Raw genomic sequence first — 24,912 nt, 5'->3', positions numbered from 1 at the left:
ATAAGTGGAAAACGTGCCACGTTTCTTCCATTTACCTGTTCATTTTGGAATTTTTAAAAACTTTTATTCTAACATTATCTTAGAGTGGACACTGTCCAATTTGCTAAAGATGGGTAGTTAATAGAGGTAGTTAAGGTCCATGTGAGCATGAAAAATGTAAGTAGAGAAAAAATTACTTTGAGCAGGGCCAAATCAGCCAGTCTTTGTCCAATATGTGGAGATGGGTTAAATGTGGCAGCTTAACTCTTATGTGGGTCAGCATACAAACTTTCTCATACACTCCCTCTTGACACGGAGAAAGGGTGGGAGAAGTACCACTATCTTCCCACCAAACAGTACTTAAGGGGACATAGTAAATGGGGTAGTTAAACCAAATTCCATCCCAAATTCTTGTCCCAGGTAGAAGTCTTTCTCACATTCCACAATCAAAAGACTTTCAGGCCCTATGAATAGTTTTGTCTTTTCACCATGAAATGCAGTTTTGTATGGGTGTGGCTTGTAAAATCTACTATATTTTTGGAGAGCCTATGGATTTAACTTGAAATGGAGCTTCACTATGCACATAAATTTGCTTAGATTTAGATATGATTTATTGTTCAGGTGCTGGTATGTCTAATGGTTACACAATGTTCTTTGGGCAGTTAACCATCTGATAACTCAACTATTGATGGTGAGTTGCAGAATGATATGCATTTAATTTACTCATTCCGAGGATTTGGGTTCAATCCTGACCTTGGGTGCTGTCTGGATGGAGTTTGCACATTCTTTCCTTGATACTATGGGTTTCCTCTGGGTGCTCCACTTTCCTCCCACACCCCAAAGGCATGCTGTAGTTGCAGAAGGCAATTTATGGCCATTTGTGGGAGAGAATAAGTTGCAGTGTACGGGGTAATAAAGAGAAGGTGAATGGGACCATTGGGATTGTTCACATGGGAGTCAGCATGGACTCGACGGGATAAATGGCCTCCTTATGTGCCATTATAAGTATAAGGCATGCAGAGAATTTAAATGTAACACAAAGCTCATTGGACTAAAAAGACAATTTAGAATTAACCATCTGTGTATGTTTAAAAGATGTAGGATAAAATAATAGTTGAGGTCCAGGATTCTCCGAGTGGGAGGTTTCTGATTTTTTTTTACTGTGCTGGTAGTGACCCCTGTGGAAAATTCACATAAAAGGCCAGCATCTGGGTGGCCTAACTGGTGAAACTTTAAAGGGACTATTGGAGGCTGCTCAAGCAAAACCACAAAACTTTTTTTTTAAATTCAAGTTGTAGCCAAGAGGAGCAGGAATGCTATGACAGGAGAACTTTACTGTGGAAAGAAATTGTGATCCTACCCTAGCTGTAGAATCTCACTACAGAATTAAGGTACATATCAATAGAGTTTGAGCCATGCAAGATGTACCAGGGCTTAAATAACCTAGTCAGTGGTCCCTTAACAAACCAGAAATTGAAGACCTACAAGCAAAAATCTGCAATGCTAGAAATCTAAAATAAAGACCTAAAAAACTGGAGTTACCCACTAGGGCAGGTACATCTCTGGAGAGATAATGATCATAAATTCTGAAACATTGCATTTAAGGTGTAGAGCGTATACAATCTCACTGGCTCTCCACTATGCTTTGGAGCACATAGACAACGGCAAAACATAAGTCCAGTTGCTGTTTATCTATTACAGCTCTGTGTTGAACCCCATCATCCCCTCAGTCTTAACCACCAAGCTTCAAAACCTGGGCCACTGTACCACCTTCTGCAACTGGACCCTCGACTTCCTTATCGGAAGACCACAGTCAGTGCAGATTGTTAATAACATCTCCTCCTTGCTGACAGTCAACATAGGTGTACCTCAAGGATGTGTGCTTAACCCACAGCTCTACCCTCTCTACACTCATGCTCAAACGCCATCTATAAATTCGCAGACGACACCACTGTTGTTGGTGAAATCTCAGATGGCAACAAGGAGGTATACAGGAGTAAGATAGATTGGTTGGTTGAGTGATGTCACAACAACAATCTCGTACTCAACATCAGCAAGACCGAGGAATTGATTGTGGACTTCAGGAAGGGGAAGAACACACACCAGTCCTCATTGAGGGGTCAGCAGTGGAAAGGCTGAGCAGCTCAAGTTCCTGGGCGTCAACATCTCGGAGGATCTACCCTGGGCCCAACACATTGATGGAATCACAAAGAAAGCACACCAGTGGCTCAACTTTGTTAGGAGTTTGAGGAGATTTGGTATGTCACCAAAGACTCTTGCAAATTTCTATAGATGTTTGGTGGAGAGCATTCTGACTGGTTGCATCACAACTTGGTATGGAGGCTACAATGCACAGGATTGCAAGAAGCTGCAGAGGACTGTAGACTCTACCAGCTCCATCATGGGCACAACCCTCCCCACCATCGAGGACACCTCAAGAATGCAGCATCCATCACTAAGGACCCTCACCATCCAGGACATGCCCTCTTCTCATTGCTGCCATCAAGGAACAGGTACAGGAGCCTGAAGAACCACACTGAACATTTTAGGAATAGCTTCTTCCCCTCCACCATCAGATTTCTGAACAGTCCATGAACCCATGAACACTGCCTTGTTATTCCTTTTTTTGCACTATTTATTTATTTTGTAATTTATAGTAATTTTTACATCTTTGCACTGCACTGCTGCCGCAAAACAAAAAATTTCACGTCATACAAGTCAGTAATAGTAAACCCGATTCTGATTAATTCTGTTTCTCCCTGCACAAATGCTGCTCAACCTGCTGTCTATTTCCAGCACTTTGTCTTTATTTTGGAAATGTGAGGTTTCTGTCTGGAAGGGAAGCCAAACAGAGTTATTCCTGGAATGGGCTGAGATTTTCTGAAGTTGTAGGGAAGTAGCAAGAGAGTGAGAGGAATTGAATATCTCTTTCAAGAGCTGCTAAAAGTAATGGGCTGAATGGTGTATTTCTGTGCCGTATGATTTTAAGGCCTAAAAATCGGATCACAAATCACCATACTGCAGACCACTTTCAACTGAAAACTATGATATTTGCATGTCCTCTATGCATCCAAGGATCCTGGACATCCACAGTGATGTCCAACAACTTTCAACACATACCAGGTCACTACTTCTGTGATTTTCAAACCTCCTTGGGCCAGTCATGCAGAAGCAGGCAGCTATAGTACATGTGAAAGAAGATGTCTAAGGCTCATGCTGGCAACCCAGTAGGTTTTGGTGCTTGCAGGCTCTCCTTATGGCCCCCAACAAGCACCTTTCCACCCAAGCTCATGAACCTCCCACTACTCAGTCCTTACCCACTCAAAACTCAGCATTCTCTCCCTGACAGTGTACATCTCTTCCCCCTACCAAACTGCCCCCCTTCCCCATTCACCAACCATGCCCCCTACACAAAACACCTATTGCACCTCTTGACCACAAAACTACGGAAGCAACCCTTCCCACTACCAACTCGACTCTCTGACCACCGATGGCAAGCCCACTCTGACTCCCGATTCCACTTCCAGAGTAGTGAGCCTCAACTTGATCTCCTTATCCCTCTTCCCCTCCCCTCCCCTCCCCTTCCCCCATCCCCCAGCCCCATCCGCCCAGCCCCCTCAACCCCACATCGCCCTCCCACCCCCATCCCAGCCCCAATCCCCCCATCCCCCATTCCATTCCCCATATCCCATCCCATCCCAACCCCCATCCCATCCCATCCCATCCCCCCCCATCAATTGATCCTGATCTCTCTTCACTCCCCCACCGCAACTTCTCTCCCTTGTGACCATTCCCATTACAACCTTACACATACCTGGATTTCCTTCACGCACACAGATCAGGAAGTTCAGCTTACGGGGGTGCGGCGTGACGCCAACGAGGAGCCAGCCTGACCAGTGAGTGGGCAGTTAGAAGGTGGCCATCGGTGAATCTGCTCGCTTCCAACTGTAAACAGAGATGTGTGCTGGCACTTGGGGCTGTGCTCAGGTAAGGCAGTCTGGCCCAACGTGGAAAGTTTGCTGCACATCTACACTGGGTTCTAATGTTACCTTCATATAACAGCATAACCCAATGGCACAAACTCTGAGTGTTTCAATGGAAAATTGTTATTTAGAAATGATGGAACATAAATCTCAAAGCACCGATCAAAAATGGCCAATCAGCAAACAGGTAGAATCTTATTTTACATTAATGCAGCGTGTGAAACTTAATGCTGTAAATACAGTTTTATGACATGATGAACTCAAAAGTGTCCTTAAACATATAAATGTAGTCACATTTGGTGAACGGGTATATGAAATTTATCAAACCGAATTCTTAATTAGAAATGCATTGTGTTGTTAGAAGCCTTGGTTTACATACATGGGGCTTTGTATAGTTATCATTCGTTGTTGAAGTGAACCAAAGCTGTAAATCCCAATGTGGAACTCTGTTTAGAATTTCCAAATATTTGAATAGCGCCCATTCAAAAATACATTGCAACACCAAATGCTGAGAAAGCAATCTCTTAATTTTTTAGAATGAAGCCCATCGTTTTAAACCTACTTCTCACTCCTATCTGAAAGTTGGGAAATCTTCAGACTGAAAACCAAAATTCCCAATAAATTAATAGAATTTAAATGGGTTTTGTTTTTCTGTAAAACATCAAAACTACATATTCAGGAACATCATTAATTTCGACAAACATAAATACCTTATTAATAAGTTCACTTACTAAGCAAATTTGAACTTTTACCCTTTGGTTCTAATTTCACTTGGGCACATCTTTCACTGCTGAGTTTGTAACAAATGTGATAACAATTATCCACATTTTAAAAAATATCAGAATTGTGGTGACTCCAGAAATGCACTTCTTCTGTGTTTGGCAACTTTTTACTGTGTTACAACTTCTAAACCTCTTTCAACACTTGTTTCAAACGTTTTGCACTGCCATCATGCTAATAGGGTTGGTGATAAGTTAGAGCTTGTAAACTGGCACTCGAATAATATACAAAGACGTCAGATTTCATGTGACAAAATTAGAGTCTGTGCTTTCTAAATTCAGTACCGCAATGGCCATGTTGATAGTTTTGGGAAGAAATATTCTTACTGTGGACTAAAAAGCAGCTGTCAACTTGTTACTGTGGTCGTAGATTGGTATTGGATAGTTAAAATTGTCCTTGTCAATGTATTTGCTGTAATCCATATTTTTCAGGAAATTAGCACGATAGTGTAGGGGCTAGTGTAATGTTATTACTGCACCAGCGACCCGGGTTTAATTTCCACCACTGTTTGTAAGGAGTTTGTACGTTCTCCCCATGACTGTGTGGGTTTTCTCTGGGTGCTCCAGTTTCCTCCCACATTCTAAAGATGTACTGGTTAGGAAGTTGTGGGCATGCTATATTGGCGCCGGAAGCGTGGTGACACTTGCGGGCTGCCCCCAGAACACTCTACGCAAAGATGCATTTCACTGTGTGTTTCAATGTATATGTGACTAATAAAGAAATCTTATCTTCTCTGTTGGAGTATTGGTGAATTGAGGCATATCAGACCTAAGTTATGTTTCTGTTCATTATTTTATATCTTGTACACAATGTTCCTTTGTTAACACTGGAATATGTAAAGTGGCCCAGAGGTGGCTGAACACCCTTCATATCCCGATACATTACCTATAATCAGTGGTAAGTTCAACAAACAATTTTTCTGACTGGGTTTGAAGAACTTTTCTTTTTAAGTGAACCAAATGCATTCAGTAGAATATTTGGTACCCAGATGAGTGCTTTGGTTCATCTTGTTTATGCTGTTTTGTGATGATCACGACAAAAAGTAGGGCACTTTGCTCATTGCACATAAACACTACACTATGTACCTTTCTAAATTCAGTTCTGTATGCGTGGAAATAATACTATTCACACTTTAATTGGTAGTGAAGAGTGAAACTATCAGTGAATAGATCAAACAGATAATGGGTTTGGATGTAACATTAATTATCTATCTTTTGGAGATCATCACATTCAATGTTTAATTGCACTTCTACTTGTACTGTGTTCTCAGCTTCCCTGTGTCTGCTATTCATGATTCTTTGCACTGCCATTGGGAGAACTTGCTCCTTTTTCGCACCATGTATCCATACTGCTTATCAGTCATCTTTGAAATCATTCCATAGTCTTCCTGCAGGGCTCTTGGATAATTTATTTAAAGGCAAAATTAAAAGGCGTATGCTGTTTGTCACAACAATTACATGATCACAACGTTGTCATGGAAATGTTATAATAGTGACATTTTGGAGCAAATATAACCTACTTTTATTTGTAGTATACTCAGATTTATTATCAATGACTTATATGACATGAAATCTGTTGTTCTGTGGCAGCAGTCCAGTACAAAGAATAAAATTGTTGTAAACATTCTCTGATTCTGAGTAAAAATATCTTCTTCACTTGTTTGCTGTTAACTCTTGATAGCTACCAAGGTTATCACCACTAAAGGGGAAATTGGAAATTGTAGATTCTGTCTGTGAGTTAAAAATATGAAATGGCCAATATAATTTACCAAAATAAAGTATTTGATTTCTGATCATTCCTTCAACATTGGTGAAAAGGATAAATAAATGAAATAAATTGCTGACTTTGTGCTAATATATCTTCTTGCTAAGTACATTTAAAATGGTAGGAGCAAATTAATTCCTTGCTATAAACATACGAATGTAGTAGACAAAAGAATATTGTTACAGATCAGTGCTTTTCCACTGAAAAGCAGATTGGTGGATGAAATCATTCAATGTGGGACCCTGCACGAATGGTTTGTAACAGTTATTGAACAATGCATCTCCTGTCATTTTTGCTGGCAGAAGAGTAACATATTCTTCACACAAACTGAAATCAGTTGCATTTGTGGGCATAACATAAGTCGGCATTGTCAATCAGGCTCTGTGTTTGAAAATGTTCCTCCTTTAAGACCCTTGAAATGAAAATTTAGATTTATTACAAGTTTGTTATAATTTACTTTCCTCTCTTCCGCCACCCATAAAGCTGGCAGATTTCAATTATCTTAATTAATTGTCTAAATTAATTGAAAAACTGGAATAAAAAGTCTTTGAGATCACTGAACCTGTAAGATGTAGTGTAGTAGATCTATTAAGATGTAGTTAGATTTCAACAAGGCATTTCACCTAAGAGGCTGATGCATAAATTAAGGACCCAAGGTAATGGAGGAAGTGCATTAGCATGGATTGAAAACTGGCTGTAACGTAGAAAACAAAGAATACGTGCGTCCTTTTCAGGCTGGAAGGATGTAATTGGTGAATTATCCCAGGTTTCTTCAGAGAGGTCGGTGCATGGTTGGAGTCCATACATAACTGACCCTTTGAGTAGGAAAAGCTTGCTGGAGGGTGGGGTTTCATACAGTTCTGTTGGAAAGGACTTGGATAAATATTTTGATGGGACAGCCTACAGAGGAAAATGGATTGGAGTGAAAAATAAAATAATTGAGTTATTGGCAGTCTGGCCAAAAAAACCTGTGTGTTACGTCACCAAGCATGACAGTATCTTTGCATAGGCCTTTTGGCAGAGCTTGTAGCTCATTTTTTTCTAGCTTGGAAGGGGTGGTCAATTTCATTAGCGCACTTGTGAACTTAACCATAAAATAGTCAACTACTGGCCAATGTCTAAGTTTCCATTGCAGCACAGGCAGAAGCTATTCAATATCAGAGTGATATGGTGAAACCCTAGACTCTGGCCATGCAAGTTCAGACTGCTGTCACTAGGGCTGGGACACCTATTTTTTTTTATTTTCTTTTGGTTTACAGGCATCATGTTCAATGTTCCTCCTTGGCCTTGAGAAGGTGGTGGTGAGCCACAACAAAAGGGAAGTTGCAGGTTGTCAGAACAGTGCAACAATCTGTATGCTAGTGGTGTATTCAGTTTGCTGATTCAGTGCTCCAGAGAGTGGCAATGGCTCCATGGTGTAGTCTCTGCTGTTTTCTCTCAGGATGACAGCATTTGTGATCTCATTATTGCCCATCCGCCATGGTATTTATGTCAACAAGATGCTGTCTAAATGCAGCCTGAATCCAGGCCTTTTAGAATGAGAGCTGCTTGTGATCAACGTCCAAGACCATCCACTGTCTCCTACTGCCATTCTGCGATCAGAACACTTGGAGGGCAAAGGTGGATGGAAGATAGACACTAGGGCAGTGCACAGGGATGATCAGTTGATGTTTAAATATAATAACACTTAAGAACTTGGTTGGAATATTTTTATTGTGTTCATTTTTATTTGGTATCATGACCAGTTGTTGTGAAGGTCAGTAACAGAAGGAAGATACAGTATGAAACTGCAGTAAATAGGGGAAGATGAGGTTGTGTTTATTGGTAGTGCAGTGGATGAGTTGGTATTGGTTTATTATTGTCACTTGTCCCGAGGTACAGTGAAAAACTTGTCTTGCATACCGTTCAAACAGATCAATTCATTACACAGTGCATTGAAGTAGTACAAGGTAGAAACAATAACAGAATACAGAGTAAAGTGTCACAGCTACAGGGAAGTGCAGTGCAGGTAGACAATAAGGTGCAAGGTCATAACAAGGTAGATTGTGAGGTCAAGAGTCCATCATCATATAAGGAACAGTTCAATAGTCTTATCACAGTGGGATAGAAGCTGTCCTTGAGCCTTATGGTATGTGCCCTCAGGCTCCTTATCTTCTGCCTGATGGGAGAGGAGAGAAGACAGAATGACCCGAGAGGGTGGGGTCTTTGATTATGCTGACTGCTTCACCAAGGGAGTGAGAGGTATAGACAAAGTCCATGGAGAGGAGGCTGATTTCCGTGATGAGCTGGGCTGTGTCCACAACTCTCTGCTGTTTCTTGCGGTCATGGGCAGAGCAGTTGCCATACCAAACCATGATGCATCCAGATAGGACGCTTTCTATGGTGCATCAATAAAACTTGCTGAGTGTCAAAGGGGACATGCCAAATTTCTTTAGCCTCCTGAGGAAGTTGAGGTGCTGGTGAGCTTTCTTGGTCGTGGTGTCTACGTGGTTGGACCAGGACAGGCTATTGGTGATGTTCATTTGAAGAACTTGAAGCCCTCTCAACCTCAGCACCATTGATGTAGACAGGTATATGTACACCGCCCTCTTTCCTGAAGTCAATGACCAGCTCTTTTTTTTGCTGACATTGAAGGAAAGGTCGTCGTCATGACACCATGTTACAAAGCTCTCTATCTCCTTCCTGTACTCTGACTCATCATTATTTGAGATACGACCTACTACGGTGGTTTCATCTGCAAACTTGTAGATGCAGTTAGAGCAGAATCTGGCCACACAGTCATGAGTATATAGGGAGTAGAGTAGGGGGCTGAGGACGCAGCCTTGTGGGGCACCAGTGCTGAGAATAATCGTGCTGGAGGTGTTGCTGCCTATCCTTACTGATTGCGGTCTGTTGGTCAGATAGTCAAGGATCCAGTTGCAGAGGGAGGTGTTGAGTCCCAGGTCTCAGAGTTTGGTGATGAGTTTGCTTGGGATTATAGTATTGAAGACGGAGCTGTAGTCAATAAACAATAGTCTAATGTAGGTGTCTTTGCTGTCCAGATGCTCCAGAGATGACTGTAGGGTCAGGGAGATGGTGTCCACTGTAGAACTGTTTCAGCAGTAAACAAATTGCAGTGCATCGAGGTTGTCTGGGAGGCTGGAGTTAATGTGTGCCATGACCAGCCTCTCAAAACACTTCGTGATGGTGGATGTCAGAGCCACTGGTTGGTAGTCATTAAGGCATGTTACCTTGTTTTTCTTAGGTACAAGGATGATAGTGGTGTTCTTAAAACAGGTGGGAACCTCAGATTGAAGCAGGGAGAAGTTAAATATGTCTGCAAATACCCCCACCAGCTGATCAGCACAAAAGCAGAGCACTCGGCCAGGGACACCATCCGGGCCAGATGCTTTCCTCGGATTCACTCTACAGAAGACTGATCTTACGTCCTCGATGGTGACCACGGGTTCAGTTTCATTGGAGGCTGTCAGGGTGGGTGGTGACAATCCATTCCCCTTTGGTTCAAAACGGGCATCTAAAAGAAGGATGTTTTCTAGGTTGCCTCCCTCCCTTGCATTGTTTCTTCTTTCTTCTCTTATTACATGCAACAGCTCTTGGCAAGAGCTGTACCCGCCTGCAAATCTTGAAACTTGGTTTGCCAAGGAGAGTAGGGTTTGTCTAGAGCGGACCATGTAACAAAATTATCGGTCCATCATGTCTACCTTCTGCTCTCCCTTGTTTTATGTAGCAACATGTCAGTCATTGCATCCATTTTGTCTGCACGTGCACTGGAGCTAAGAGTCATGTTGCCAGAAATTAGCCTTTGGTTTGTCACTGGCATACTGGCCATTGATTTGCACGTTGCACTGTAAGTTGTCCATTCCTTGCCGGATATTGATGTAATGGAATCAGTCCTGGTTGCAGTGCATCTCTCAGTGGATGTGTGGCACCTGCAAAATGTCCTGGGTGCAGTTTAAAATAATTCTGGATGGACTTGCATCTGGTTTGTGCAGAGAGACAAAGCCCTTCAGTACCAGTACAGCATTTGCTGTAGACTTCACCAACAAAACAACATTCCGGAGAGCACCAAACCTTTATCGAGTCATTGGAATAGACAGTAAAAATCAATCAGCAACTTCTCTCCAGGAAGCTGGTGATCCATTTAAATTGCCCTGGTGGATGTTCAGCTGTGTGAAGTGAAGAAAGGGATGTTAGCTGGAATGTCCAGGAGCAGTGGTGTTAAATCAGCAAGTGCATCAGTTTGCCTGAGGTACCGAAACCTTTCAGAAAGTGGGCAATAATTTGCTGGTTAAGGAGGTTTATAATCAGCTGTCTGTTTTGCAATGACGATGATGATCACTTGTGCTCTTCAGGTGTAAGGGTATCTGCACTCGTACACATGGAGCAGCCGGTGACGAGACTTGATTCTAATGGTTCTAACAATAATTTCAGTGTGAGCGAAGCAACTTAGTTACCTGACACCCCAGCTTGTCTCTGAATGTCTCCAGTTATAATTTGCAACATTTAATGTGGAACTATGTAACTGAAAAAAAAATGCAGACAGGTAAGATTTGAAAATGGTTAATTTATCTTTCATAAGGTATTGAATAGAATGGAATAGTTTTTGGCATTATATTGTGATAAATACAAAGCAGAATGTATTAGTAAAAATGATTACTCATTTGTTATACTGTTAAGTCAACTAAATGTACAATTGTCTTCTGGTGTAAAAATAAACAAGTTAATAAATAAAGGAAATACTGAGAAAGGGGGAGGATCAACAAACAAGGTAGTTTGAGTAAAGTAAGAATGTTTTGTTTTCGGTGCAAGAGTTAATTTGTTATTGACATTTTAAATTACAGTTAATAAAGGACAATTTATTATTGCCGCATTTTTTTCAAAAATGAAATTAAGGCATTAAGAAATTAATAAACTCTATATTCAGTATTTTCTTTTCACTCCACGTTGTTTCACAGGGCTCTATGACAGTTACTGATCTTCCTTGTAGATCTGCAGTTATTAATAATTCATTGCAAGTCTGTTAATTGCTAATGATTTTCAAGATGTGTGGCTGTGCAAGAAGGTTAGGCAGTATAATAAGCTAGCCTGCTGAAAAAGGCATTAAATTTACTTTATTGCAATTAATTAATTAATTTAGATTAGCTTTTAGCAAAAAGCATCATAAAGCAGTCACATTTTGAAGGTTACGATGAAGCAAGGCCCCATTGTGAAATTAGAACTAATAACATGTTGAAGAACTGACCCCCCTGCCCCCACTCCCAATAGCACACACACTTTGTCTTAACCTATCTGTAATGATTTAATACTCCTTGGCAAAATAGAACTTGTTTGAAGAGCTTACTTATTTTTAAGCAGGAATGACCTATTAGTCTGAGGTAAACCTAGATGGAAATAGTAAACCGCGTACCATCTGATATGCTGCTTTGTATAGCTGGGTACCTTTTGCTCTTAATGCTCTGCCTTTTGTCAAACATACATTTGTTTCTGGTCACTGGCATGGCAACTGCAGACGTAACCATTAGTTCTTGTACTTCGCTGAATGGTATTACTATTCTCGCGAGCTCCGTCTCCATAAGAGCTTGGTTTGCTCTGCCAAATGCAAGTCTGAGTAGCTTGTTTCAGGAGATGGTTTGGATTCATAATGATATGCAGAGCAGCAGTATGTCTCAGGAAAACAACATGCTCTGCCTTTTCTAAAGGGGCTTGGAATGTTTTGGTGCAAGTCCCTTTCTTTCCATTGAGCTCAAGATTAAAAAGATGAGAGAAAACAAAGCGTAAGAATCACAGAAGAGGTAATAGGGTATAGAATATAAGAGTTGGGACACTGTAGCAACTTAACAAAACACTGGTTAGGCTGCAATTGGAGTATTGTGTGCACTTCTGATCACCTCACTATAGGAAGGATGTGATTGCACTGGAGAGAGTGCAGAGATTCACAGGATGTTGTCTGGATTGGAGGACTTTAGTTACGGGAAGATATTGGATAGACTAAGCTTGTTCTTCCAGGAGTGAAGGAGTCTGAGGGAGGACCTGATAAAAGTATTTAAGATTATGAGAGGCATAGATAAGGTAGATAGTCCCATAGGTAGGGTAATTAGTCCATGGTAGGGGTATCAAAAAGAAAAGGGCACAGTTTTAAGGTGAGAGGCAGGAGATTTAAAGGGAATCTTAGGAGTAAGTTTTTTACACGGAGAGTGGTTGATATCTGGAACTCACTGCCAGAGGAGGTGGTAGAATCATATACAGTTGCTATCTTTAAGATCCATTTAGGCAGACACTTAAATGAAAAAGGCATAGAATTCCTAAGGTGGACAAGTGGGATTAGTGCAGATGGGTAAAAAGCTCGGCATGGATTTGGTGGGCCAGAGGGCCCATTTCTGTGTGTACCAGTCTCTGACTTTGAGGTGGACTAGTTATCAAGCAAATCCAGATGTCACCTGCAAAATGTATAGATTTGACAAATTTATCTCAAGACTTCATATCAATATGTAATCACTATATTCTTAATTTACTAGTGTCTAATATTTCAAACAACACTTACTATACATTTTTCCTGCCAGTAAAGTGACAGCTTTAATCAGGGAATTGTTGGCCGATGCCGTGAAATCCTGTTTCGATTTGAAGTCCCAGAAAGCATACTGGTGATTGTAGCCTGACCTTGGGCTAAAGATTTTAGTCTCTGATTGAATTCTTTCTTTTTGATACAGGATGCCAGTTTATTATTAAAATCTGAAGGAAAACTTCTAGGTCATAATTTTAGTATCAAACATTGGGAATATTAATTTTAAAATCTTTTAAGATTAAGCAACTTTAAACAGAAATATAAAATGTTTGTTTATTATAAGCAGTCAAGGTATTGACAGGGACTTTCCTTGGAGTTCCTCCAGTTCTGCTTGTAGTTACAATTAGTGCAGTGAGTGCAGATCTGAGGAAATTATTGGCCAGATAGGTTTACCATGAACCTTTACCTTTTCAGAATTGCAATTAAAAAGGTGGAAGAACACAAATATTATTTCAGCTGCATAACCATGCAAAACACAAGTAACCAATAGTTATGTTACAATAACAAGTGATGAGGTCCCTCAAGTGTGTTACCTGTCATGGTCAAATTGTTTTTCAATTTGCCAGGTGAACTATGTTTCATGCTTAAAGTCATATACTGTATATCTGCATTTCATTGAAAGTTCACAGTTGGATTGGCTTGTTAACTAGTTTTGCTGGGACATCTACAATTTAGTTGCTAATATAATTAAAAAATTATTTCTCAGCAGTTATATTTAGATGCAAAAGGTGGCTGAAAATTATAGACATTTGATGGCATCATATCCAGACGACAACCACCAATATTTTTTATTAATTTTCCGACATGTGGGTGTCACTGGCAAGACCTGCATTCACTACTCTCAGCAAAGTGGTGGGAAGCCGTCTTCTTGAATCATTCCAAACCTTCTGGTGAAGGTACTTCCACAGTGCTGTTGGTTCCAGGATATATTTGTACCTTTGTACAAGTACGAATGAAACTGGAGGAGGCTCAAAAAGTGAGAAATGATTAATCAAGCTAACTAAAAACCTGTCAGCCTAATTTTGGCAGCAGGCAAGCAGATCGTATAGTATATAGATTGCACAGAACTTTTAACACAGAGATAGCTTATTCATTCACTTTAACTTCCTCCTGGTCTACTACATCCAACCACGTCAATTTATCTTTCTATTTTTCTCCCTTGTATTTCTCTAGCTCCCCCTTAAATGCACTGATGATTTTCATCTCAAGTACTCTATCCAGTACCAGCTTTTACATTCTAACTTCTCCCTGGGTTAAAAGTAATGAATGTCTACCTGCAAAGTTAGAGGTTTAACAAGAACAGCCCACATAGCCTTATAAGAAATGTGCCCTCTATAGCAATTTAATGGAGCTTTTGGCAATTTGCAGTAAGCTTGAAGGACTGAAAATAGAGAGTGGGGAGATGGGGCTTGGGGAGGGAGGCTTAGGTAGAGTCATAGAGTCATACAGCATGGAAACAGGCCCTTCGGGCCATCTGGTTCATGCCGATTAAGATGCCCCATCCAAGCTAGTCCCATTTGCCAGCATTTGGCCCATAACCTTCCAAACCTTTCTAATCCATGAACTGTCTTTTAAAAGTTGTTATTGTACCTGCCTCAAACACTTGCCCTGGTAGCTGATTCTGCATAGCTATCACCCTTTGTGTAAAACAAAAAGTTACCCCTCAAGTTCTTCTTAAATCTTTCACCTCTCACCTTAAACCTATGCCCTCTAGTTTTTGATACCCCAACTCTGGGGAAGAAGACTGAGTGTATTCACCCTATCTATGCCCCTCATGATTTTATACACCTCTATGCTCTCCTACGCTCTAAGGAATAAAGTTCCAGCCTGTCCAACCTCTCCCTATAACTCAGTCCATCAAGTCCTGGCTGGATCCTTGTAAACCTTTTCTGCATTCTTTCCAGTTTAATAATATCTTTCCTTTAGCAGGGCGACCAAAACTGAACACAATATTCTGAGTGTGGCTTCACAAGCGTCCTGTACAACTGCACCATGACCTCCCAACTTTTATACTTAATGACCTGTCTTATGAAGGCCAGTGTGCCAAAAGCCTTCTTCACCACCCTGTCTGCCTGTGACTCCACTTCCAGTGAACCAAATAGTTGTACTCCAAGGTCCCTCAGTTCTACAACACTCCCCGGGGCCCTTCCATTTACTGTGTAAGTTCTACCTGGATTTGACTTTCCAGAATACAACACCTTGCACTTATCCGAATTAAACTCCATTTGCCATTCCTTAGCCCATTACTCAGCTGATCAAGATCCTCCAGTAATTTTTGATAACCTTCTTCATTGTCTACTATACCACCTATTTTAGTGTCATCTGCAAACTTACTAACCATGCCTTGTGCATTCTTATCCAAATCATTGATATAGATGACAAACAACAATGGGCCCAGCACCAACCCCGAGACACACCACTAGTCATGGGCCTCCAGTCTAAGAAACAACCTTCCAACATCAACCTCTGCTTTCTACCATCAAGCCAATTCTGTATCCAATTAGCCAGCTCTCCCTGGACTCCATGCGATCTGAGCTTCCATAGCAGCCTACCATGTGAAACTTACTGAAGTCCATCTAACTACAGCCTACCCCCTTGTCCTCATCAACTTTCAAGAATCACTAGATTCAGGAATGGTTCCAGAGGACTGAAAAATCACAAATCTTTAAGAAGGGAGGGAGGCAAAAGACAGGAAATTATAGGCCGGTTAGCCTGACTTAAGTGGTTGGTAAGATTTTAGAGTCCATTATTAAGGATGAGGTTTCATGGTACTTGGAAGCACATGATAAAATAGGCTGAAGTCAGCATGGTTTCCTTAAGGGGAGATCTTACCTGACAAATCTGTTGGAATTCTTTTGAGGAAGTAACAAGCAGGATAGACAAAGGAGAGTCAGTGGATGTTGTTTACTTGGATTTTCAGAAGGCTTTTGACGAGGTGCCGCACATGAATCTGCTAAACAAGGTAAGAGCCCATAGTATTATAGGAAAGGTACTAGGGTGGATAGAAGATTGGCTGACTGGCAGAAGGCAAAGAGTGGGAGTTAAGGGGGCCTTTTCTGGTTGGCTTCCAGTGACTCGTGGTGTTGGGTCTGCTACTTTTCACGTTACAGGTTAATGATCTGGATCATGGAAATGATGAAAAACACTACGATGCTGGACGAACTCAGCAGGCCAGGCAGCATCTGTGGAGAAAAGCAGGCGGTCAACGTTTCGGGTCAGGACCCTTCTCCAGCATCTGCAGACCTTTGTTTCTGATGGAATCGAGGGCTTTGTGGCCAAGTTTACAGATGATACAAAGATAGGTGGAGGGGGCAGGTAGTGTTGAGGAAACAGGGAGTCTGCAGAAGGACTTGGACAGGTTGGGAAAATGGGCAAAGAAGTGGCAGATGGAATACAGCGTAGGGAAGTGTACGGTCATGCACTTTGGTAGAAGCAATAAAGGCATAGACTATTTTCTAAACAGGGAGAGAATTCAGAAATCGGAGGTACATTGGGACTTTGGAGTCCGAGTGCAGGATTCCCTAAAGGTTAACTTGCAGGTTGAGTCGGCAGTAAGGAAGGCAAATGCAATGTTAACATTCATATTGAGAGGACTAGAATATAAAAGCAAGGATGTAATACTGAGGCTTTATAAGGTGCTGTTCAGACCACATTTGGAATATTGTGTGCAGTTTTGGGCCCCATATCTAAGGAAGCATATGCTGGAGAGGGTCCAGAGGAGTTTTATGAAAATGATCCTGCGAATGGAAGGGTTAACATATGAGAAGCGTTTGATGGCTCTGGGCCTGTACTCCCTGGAGTTTAGAAGAAAGAGGGGGGATCTCATTGAAACCTACCAAATATTGAAAGCTCTGGATAGAATGAACATGAAGATGTTTCCAGTAGTGGGAGAGTCTAGGACCAGAGGGCACAGCCTCAGAATAGATGTCCCTTTAGAACAGAAATGAGGAGGAATTTCCTTAGCCAGAGGGCGGTGAATCTGTAGAATTCATTGCTACAAACTGCTGTGTAGGCCTGATTAGAAAGGGCATCAAAGGTTGTGGGGAGAAGGCAGAAGAATGGGGTTGAGAGGGAAAAATAAATCAGCCATGATCAAATGGCAGAGCAGACTCGATGGGCCAAATGGCCTAATTCTGCTCTTATATCTTATGTACGTATATCTTATCCCTCAGAATCCGCTCCAGTAACTTACCTACCACAGATGTTAGACTTACTTGCCTATATTTCTCAGGTTTGTCTTTGCTGCCCTTGTTAAATAAAGGCACAGCATTCTCTACCCTCCAGTCTACCAGCACCTCACCAGTTGCTAATGATGATGCAAAGATCTCTGCCAGGGCTCCTGCAATTTCTTCTCCAACCTCCCACTGTGTTCTTGGATATATGTGGTCAGGCCCTGGAGATTTGTCTACCTTCATACTTTTTAAGACATCCAGCACCTCCTCTACTGTAATGGGGACGATCCCCAAGTCCTCCCCATTTACTTTTCCTAGTTCCAAAGTCTTCATGTCTTTCTCCACAGTAAAAACAGAAGAGAACTATTCATTAAGGACCTTGCCCATCTCCCGTGGCACCACACAAAGGTGTCCCCTTTGGTCTTTGAGGAGCCCTATTCTCTCTCCAGTTACTCTATTTCCCTGAATATACATAAAATCTCTTTGGATTTTCCTTAACCTTCTCTGCCAAATATACCTCATGCCCCCCTTTTGCCCTCCTGATTTCCTTCTTGAGTACACTTCTGAGTATACTCCTCTAGGGATTCACTTGATCCCAGCTGCCTGTACCTGACCCACGCCTCCTCCTTTTTCCCAGCCAGGGCCTCAATATCTAGTGTCATCCAGGGTTCCTTACTCCTACCAGCCTTGTCCTTCTAACAGGAACATGCAGACCTTAAGCTCTCACTGTCTCACCTTTAAAAGCCTTCCACTTGCTTGTGGTCCCTTTGCCCACAAATAACCTACTCCAATCAACCTTTGCACGGTCCTGTCTCATACCATCAAAATTCGCTTTGCCCCAGTTTTAGAACTTGAACTGTGGGCCAGTTCTGTCCCTTTCCATAACTAGTTTAAAACTAATAGAAACATAGAAATAGAAACATAGAAAAACCTACAGCACAATTCAGGCCCTTCGGCCCACAAAGCGGTGCCGAACATGTCCCTACCCTAGAAATTACTAGGCTTCCCCATAGCTCTCTATTTTTCTCATCTCCATGTACCTATCCAACAGTCTCTTAAAAGACCCTATCGTATCCACCTCCACCACCGTTGCTGGCAGCCCATTCCACACACTCACCACTCTCTGAGTAAAAAAACTTACCCCCGACATCTCCTCTATACCTGCTCCCCAGCACCTTAAACCTATGTCCTCTTGTGGCCACCATTTCAGCCCTGGAGAAAAGCCTCTGACTATCCATCCGATCAATGCCTCTCATCATCTTACATACCTCTATCAGGTCCCCCTCATCCTCCATCGTTCCAAGGAGAAAAGGCCGTGTTCCCTCAACCTGCTTTCATAAGGCATGCTCCGCATTCCAGGCAGCATCCTTGTAAATCTCCTCTGCACCCTTTCTATGCCTTCCACATCCTTCCTGTAGTGAGGTGACCAGAACTGAGCACAGTACTCCAAGTGGGGTCTGACCAGGGTCCTATATAGCTGCAACAATACTTCCCAGCTCCTAAATTCAATTCCACGATTGATGAAGGACAATACACCATATGCCTTCTTAACCACAGAGTCAACCTGCGCAGCCGCTTTGAGACTCAGACCCCAAGATCCCTCTGATCCTCCACACTGCCAAGAGTCCTACCATTAATACTATATTCTGCCATCATAACTGTGGTCACTGGTCCCAAAGTGCTTCCCCACTGTCACCTCAGTCACCTGCCCCGCCCTATTACCCAAGAGTAGGTCAAACTTTGCCCTCTCCCTAGTAGGGCCATTTATGTAATGCCCAAGGAAACTTTCCTGAATGCACTTAACAAATTCCACCCCATCTAAGCCCTTAACAGTATGGCACTCCCAGTCTATGTTAGGAAAGTTAAAATCCCCTACTATGACAACCCTGTTATGCTTACAACTCTGCACAATCTCCCTGCATATTTGTTCTTCTAATTCCTGTTGACAATTTGCATTTAGGCATTTTGTCTAAAGTGACATATAACACACCATGCTATAAGTACAAAATGGAATCAAGGAAAATATTCAAGGGAAACATTAAAGAGAAGAGAAAGGCTGATAGACAACATGAAGGAAGAGTGACAAGTAGCATAAAGGGGAACAGCTTATAAGCACACAAAAGGAGTAGTACAATGAGAAATCAAACCAGCTGCAGATGGAGAAGGAAATCCTGTTATGGAGGATGATGGACAGTAAAAACATGAAATGAGTGCTTTAGATCATTAACAATGAAAGAAACTTAACCCATTTAATCATCCAACCAAACTGATCCCAGCACAACTTTTGTAGTATCCAATTGTTTTTACTTCTATTACTCTATTTGGATATTTATTCATTGTTAGTTAAACTTTATCTAACAAGAATCTCCTAATATCTATCTTAAAATAGCTTAAATCTCTTCTCCTATGTTTAACTCCTGCACTGTTTTTTTTCTGAGCCCGTCAATCTCGTGCATTTCTGGAAGTTCACCTTTATCGCCACCTTTTCAGACTGGTCAGACCAAGTTTTTCCTGCCTTTTCACGTAACTCCTACTTCTGATACTGCAAATAAGTCTTGTGGCTCTTCTTTGGATTGATTCCTCTGCTTAAATATTGTTATTCATTTGCAATCAAAAATGAAGTTGATCAGAGGAGTAAGGTGATTTAACACCACCTCCATATATATTCATTTGTTTAGTTAATTATAGTTTAATATCTTGCTGATTTTATTGTGTTCTGCTTTACATTGGTTGGAGATGTTCCATGTAGATTCAACTAAGATCCTAGGCCTTAGCTAATTCTAAGCTGCCATTTCTGAAGTGTATACGTAATTTATTTTCCTTTTCTGTGTTCATCTCAAGAAATGAGGGGGGTGGAATAAGCCTAAGCGTGAAACTGCTGAAAATACCTTTGATTGGTACCTAAGTTACCACCCCCTGGCTTAACTGATAGTTAAAGCTGTCAAAAACATTGAATGTCTCTGACGTTCAGGAAGATTCAAAAGTATTTATGAAGTTAATCTGTTTATAAATAGATTCAAACAATTACAAAGTCAAAATTTACTAACATTTACCTTAACCCCTTGCAACAGTGGTCTTTTGTGTAGGAGACTAATTATGAGGGATTAAGGTATATATATGTTAGAATGGAGATCCAACCTGGTCCAGGTTCTTCAAGTGACCCCCTAGCATTGGGGCTGGGGAATAAACACAACTTTGCATTTTACTGCTGGACTTCATGAAGCTTTATATGAGGAACTAAGGGCAGTTCCCCACAAAATCTAGCCCATTTGTCAGCAAAGCAGAAGTACTAGGAATTGGAGGTAATTTTGTGACATAGGTTTTAAATTAGTTGTGACTTGGAAAGGACAGGGTAAAGGGAATCAGACATGGTATTAAGGACTCAGATGAAGGAGTAAAGAATCAAACAGCCACCACTATTTATAGTGAGCATGGCTATGTGGAATGAGATTTGCCTACAATGGGATGAATTCTGTATCGTTGATAAAATAATTCTGGTTGATTACCCATCATTGGCCACTGAGCTTAATTTGAATTTACAATGAATATCGTTTGCTAAAACTTGGAGTCTTTTGGCACATCAAGTCTTTGCAAAACCAGGTCAGTATGCATCGTATAAGAACATAGGAAATAGGAGGAGGAAGACACGCCTTTCAAGCCTACGCCACATTCATCAAGCTCATTGTCAGTCTTCTATTTCAGTGTCACTTTCTCACACTATGCCCATATCCTTGATTCCCTTCATGTCGAGAAATCTATTGACTTCAGTTTTGAATTAATGCAGTGGCTGAGCTTCCATAGTTGAGTGAAGTAGAGCATTCAAAGGTTGACCACCTTCTGGGGAAAGAAATTCTTCTCACCTTCAGTCCTAAATTAGCTACCTCACATCTGAAACTGTGCCCCTGATCCTGGACTGATTAATCAGGGGGAAGCATTTTCTCTCCACCTAGGCTGGCAAGCGCTATAAGAATTTTGTAGTTCCAATGAGATCTTTTCTTATTCATATAAACTCAAATTCAGTTCCAGTCTACTTAATCTGTCCTCATATGGCAAACTTGCCATCTCTGGAGCCAGCAAATAAACCTTCTTCTATTGGGAGGTACATCCTTCCTTGGGTAAGGAAACCAGACATGTACACGGTACTCCAGATTTGGTCTCACCAATGCCGAAACAATTGCAATAGGACTTCCTTACTCCATTCTCAAGCCCTCTAAAATACCATTTGCCATACTAATCAAAGAATGTGCCTGCATGTTGATCTTCAGTGATTTGCGTACAAGCACACATAGGTTCCTTTCAACGTGAACGTCACCCAATCTTTCACCATTTCGCAAACGCCACATCGTTCATTTTAGATTCCAGCATTTCCCAACAACTGATGTTAGGCCAAGTTGATAGTTCCCTGTTTTTCTTCTCTCTCCTCTTTTACATAGTGGAGTCATAATTGGTTCGCTCCAATCCACAGGAATAATCACAGCACCTGCAGAAGCTGGGAAGATAGTAACCAGAGCATTCACTATCTCTCAAGCCATGTCTTTCAAAACCCTGGGATGTAGATAATCAGGTTCTTGGGATTCATCAGCTTTCACACTCACCAACTCCTCTGGTACTATTTTTTTTACTAATAGTTCCTTCTCTTCCTCTTTCTCACTAAAAGCCTTGATTCTCTAATATAGCTGCAAGTATTATATATCCTCCATGAGGACAGACGCAAGGTTTAATTTCTCTGCCATTTTCATTCCCCATTATAAGTTCTCCTGTTTCTGTGTGTAAGGGGTCCCCATTTTCCCCCTCTAATCTTTTCTTTTCTATACCGGTCAACACTCACATTCTGCCTTGCTTTCCTTTATCAACTTCTTGGCCCTTCTTTAACGAGCTCCCAATCCTCAGGGCTACTCTTATTTCTGACAATTTCATAAGGCACTTCTTTTGATTAAGTACTTAATTTATCTGGCCAGCAACCAATAAATCACTTTACCTTTTGGGTTTCGTGCCTTTTTTCCCCCAACTTGTGCATTATTTCCTTAAATGCCTTTCAATGTATTCTCCCAATCAATCACTGCCAATTCTCCTCTCAGTTTAATATTTTCCTACATTTAGATTTAAGACTCTAGTTTCACATCGATCTACATCACTTTCAAATTTGTTGTAAAGTTCTATCACATTCATATCACATATCCCCTCAGGCTTTTTGACAACGAGATCATCAATCAGTTCCTTCTAATTTAATGAAACGAGATCCAAAATAACCTTTTTCCTGGTTGATTCAACACTAGAGGGGGTGGTGTGGGGGGGGGGGGGGGGGGGAGGTGGAGAAATAAAGAAGCAGACACAGCGTTTCAGAAGATATTTTGTATAATATGCAGTACCAGTTACACAGTGAAGGTTCAAAGGTCGTTGACCTGAAATGTTTGTCGTCTTTCTATCCTCACAGATGCTGAGCTTTTTCCAGCATTTTTTTTATTATGAGCAATGATCTGAGCATTCAGCTACTGACAAAATACTGCAGTTCTTTACCTAGTTGTACAATAGGCACTAAATGGAATTGCCACAGTACCAAATTTGTGTGTATGATTTGCCTTTCTGCATTTGATGAATCGTTATCAACGCCGACCCTCCTGTTGCTGTGCTGACACCTCCTTTGCACAGAGCTGTAATTTGTAAATCTCCTCTTTAAAAAATTGCACAACTGAACTCTAACATAATTTCAGTTTATCTATGATATTATCAATGAGCAGGTTTATCAAATTTAGCTAAAATTTGCTCTCTTTGCCCTCTCATCAATGGAATAAGGTGGAGCGTTATCAAAAGATTATTGGTTGATATCTCATTTACCTCAGCAATGGCCGGTTTTATTTCAGCCTATAGAAATATTATGTCTGATGGGGAGGAATCAGTAGACATGAAGATGGATTGTTCCTTGCTAGGGTGTCACGTCAGTCACTAAAGATGACTTAAAGTCCCAGATCTGAGTATATCATAAGAAATCTGTATTGTGTTTATTTTTTTCAGTGCAAGATGTTATCATGACAACAGAAATAATGGACATTAAACATGATGTTAATACAAAGTGTACTAACACCAGTGCAGCAGGTAAACAAATGTAATTGTTTGATTATTATTCTTTTAAACCTCTGAGGTGACTTTGAATGCCAGAGAACCTCCTCTGCCAAATGTTTTCACAGGAAGTATTTTACTACCTTTACAGAATTAAATTGAATTCTGGTTTCATATATGGATTTAAGACTCAGTGAAACACTGCTCATCTCCTGGTGATGCTTCCTGCTGAATTCCCCAAATTATGGCTACTGGTTAGATGGATTTCTCAGGAAGTTTGATTATAATACCTGATTTCTAATATTTACAATATATCTTCTGCATTTCCAAGATAGTTAGGGTTCTGGATTTGTATTATTTCAAAATTTGAGAAGCCAGCATTAGAGAAACTAAAATATATTTGTTCAAAAAGAGATTAAGTCACAATACTGGAAGACTTTTCTTAGCTAATTCTGCTGTGTAAAAAGTAATCAGGATTTTTAAAGTTATCTGCTGAAGAGAGTTACTGCTTTCATATGCAGTATGTTTCTTATTTGAGTATAATGTGAATTTGATTGTAATGTGATGTGAATTCTTCTGCCTAGGAGTCAGTAGCATTAAATCACTACACAGTTGCTCTGGACATTGTACTTTGCTTTAGAAATTCATTTCTTTTGATTTCAGTGGAAGTAAAATTCATAGGCAGATTAGACAATTGACAAATTAATCCTATACCTTTACCTACTCGCCAGGAGCTCCTTGGGATTAGCAGAGCAATCAAATGTTTCTTGTCAACTAAACCAGAGAGCCGTAGAATCACAAAAGGATGCAGCAAAGAAGGAGCCTCATTGGCCCATTTAGCCTGGTCTACACAAGCAATTCAGTGCAGCCCCCTCTGCTGACCTTTCCCCATAATCCTACAATCTTTTTAGAACATAGAACATAGAAAAACTACAGCACAATTCAGGCCCTTCGGCCCATAAAGCTGTGCCGAACATGTCCCTACCCTAGAAATTACTAGGCTTATGCATAGCCCTCTATTTTATTCAGCTCCATGTACCTATCCAACAGTCTCTTGAAAGACCCTATCGTATTCGCCTCCACCACCGTTTCCGGCAGCCCATTCCACGCACTCACCACTCTCTGAGTAAAAAACTTACCCTTGACATCTCCTCTATATCTACTCCCCAGCACCTTAAACCTATGTCCTCTTGTGGCCACCATTTCAGCTCTGGGGAAAAGCCTCTGACTATCTACCCTATCAATACCTCTCATCATCTTATACACCTCTATCAGGTCCCCCCTCATCCTCCATCTCTCCAAGGAGAAGAGGCCGAGTTCCCTCAGCCTGCTTTCATAAGGCATGCTCTGCATTCCAGGCAGCGTCCTTGTAAATCTCCTCTGTACCCTCTCTATGGCTTCCACATCTTTCCTGCAGTGAGGCGACCAGAACTGAGCACAATACTTCAAGTGGGGTCTGACCAGGGACCTATATAGCTGCAATAATACCTCACGGCTCCTAAATTCAATTCAAAAAGGAAAAATTTTTGTTTTCCTTTCTATCCAAATTCCTTTTGAACACCGTGATTGAATCTGGCTCCACTACCCACTGTGGCAGGGGCATTCCACATCCTAA

General features: G+C 41.2%; 1 protein-coding gene across 5 annotated transcripts in view; it reads left to right on the top strand.

Moving 5' to 3' along the window:
* Positions 1-24,912, top strand: part of cracd (capping protein inhibiting regulator of actin dynamics) — a 195,797-nt gene that overhangs the window by 77,388 nt on the left and 93,497 nt on the right. For 4 of the 5 annotated variants that reach the window (XM_052009992.1, XM_052009994.1, XM_052009993.1 and 1 more), the window contains exon 2: positions 23,253-23,333. The exons of the other annotated variant lie outside the window; for it this stretch is intronic. In XM_052009992.1, the coding sequence (XP_051865952.1) occupies positions 23,267-23,333 (67 nt within the window). In that variant the 5' untranslated portion in view covers positions 23,253-23,266. The remainder of the gene's footprint in view (positions 1-23,252; positions 23,334-24,912) is intronic. 5 annotated transcript variants of the gene reach the window in all.

This window comes from Pristis pectinata, chromosome 2 (genome assembly GCF_009764475.1).
Source record: "Pristis pectinata isolate sPriPec2 chromosome 2, sPriPec2.1.pri, whole genome shotgun sequence".
Taxonomy (NCBI): domain Eukaryota; kingdom Metazoa; phylum Chordata; class Chondrichthyes; order Rhinopristiformes; family Pristidae; genus Pristis; species Pristis pectinata.
The sequence above is the reverse complement of the archived record's forward strand: the minus strand, read 5'-3'. Positions and strand labels throughout refer to the sequence as shown.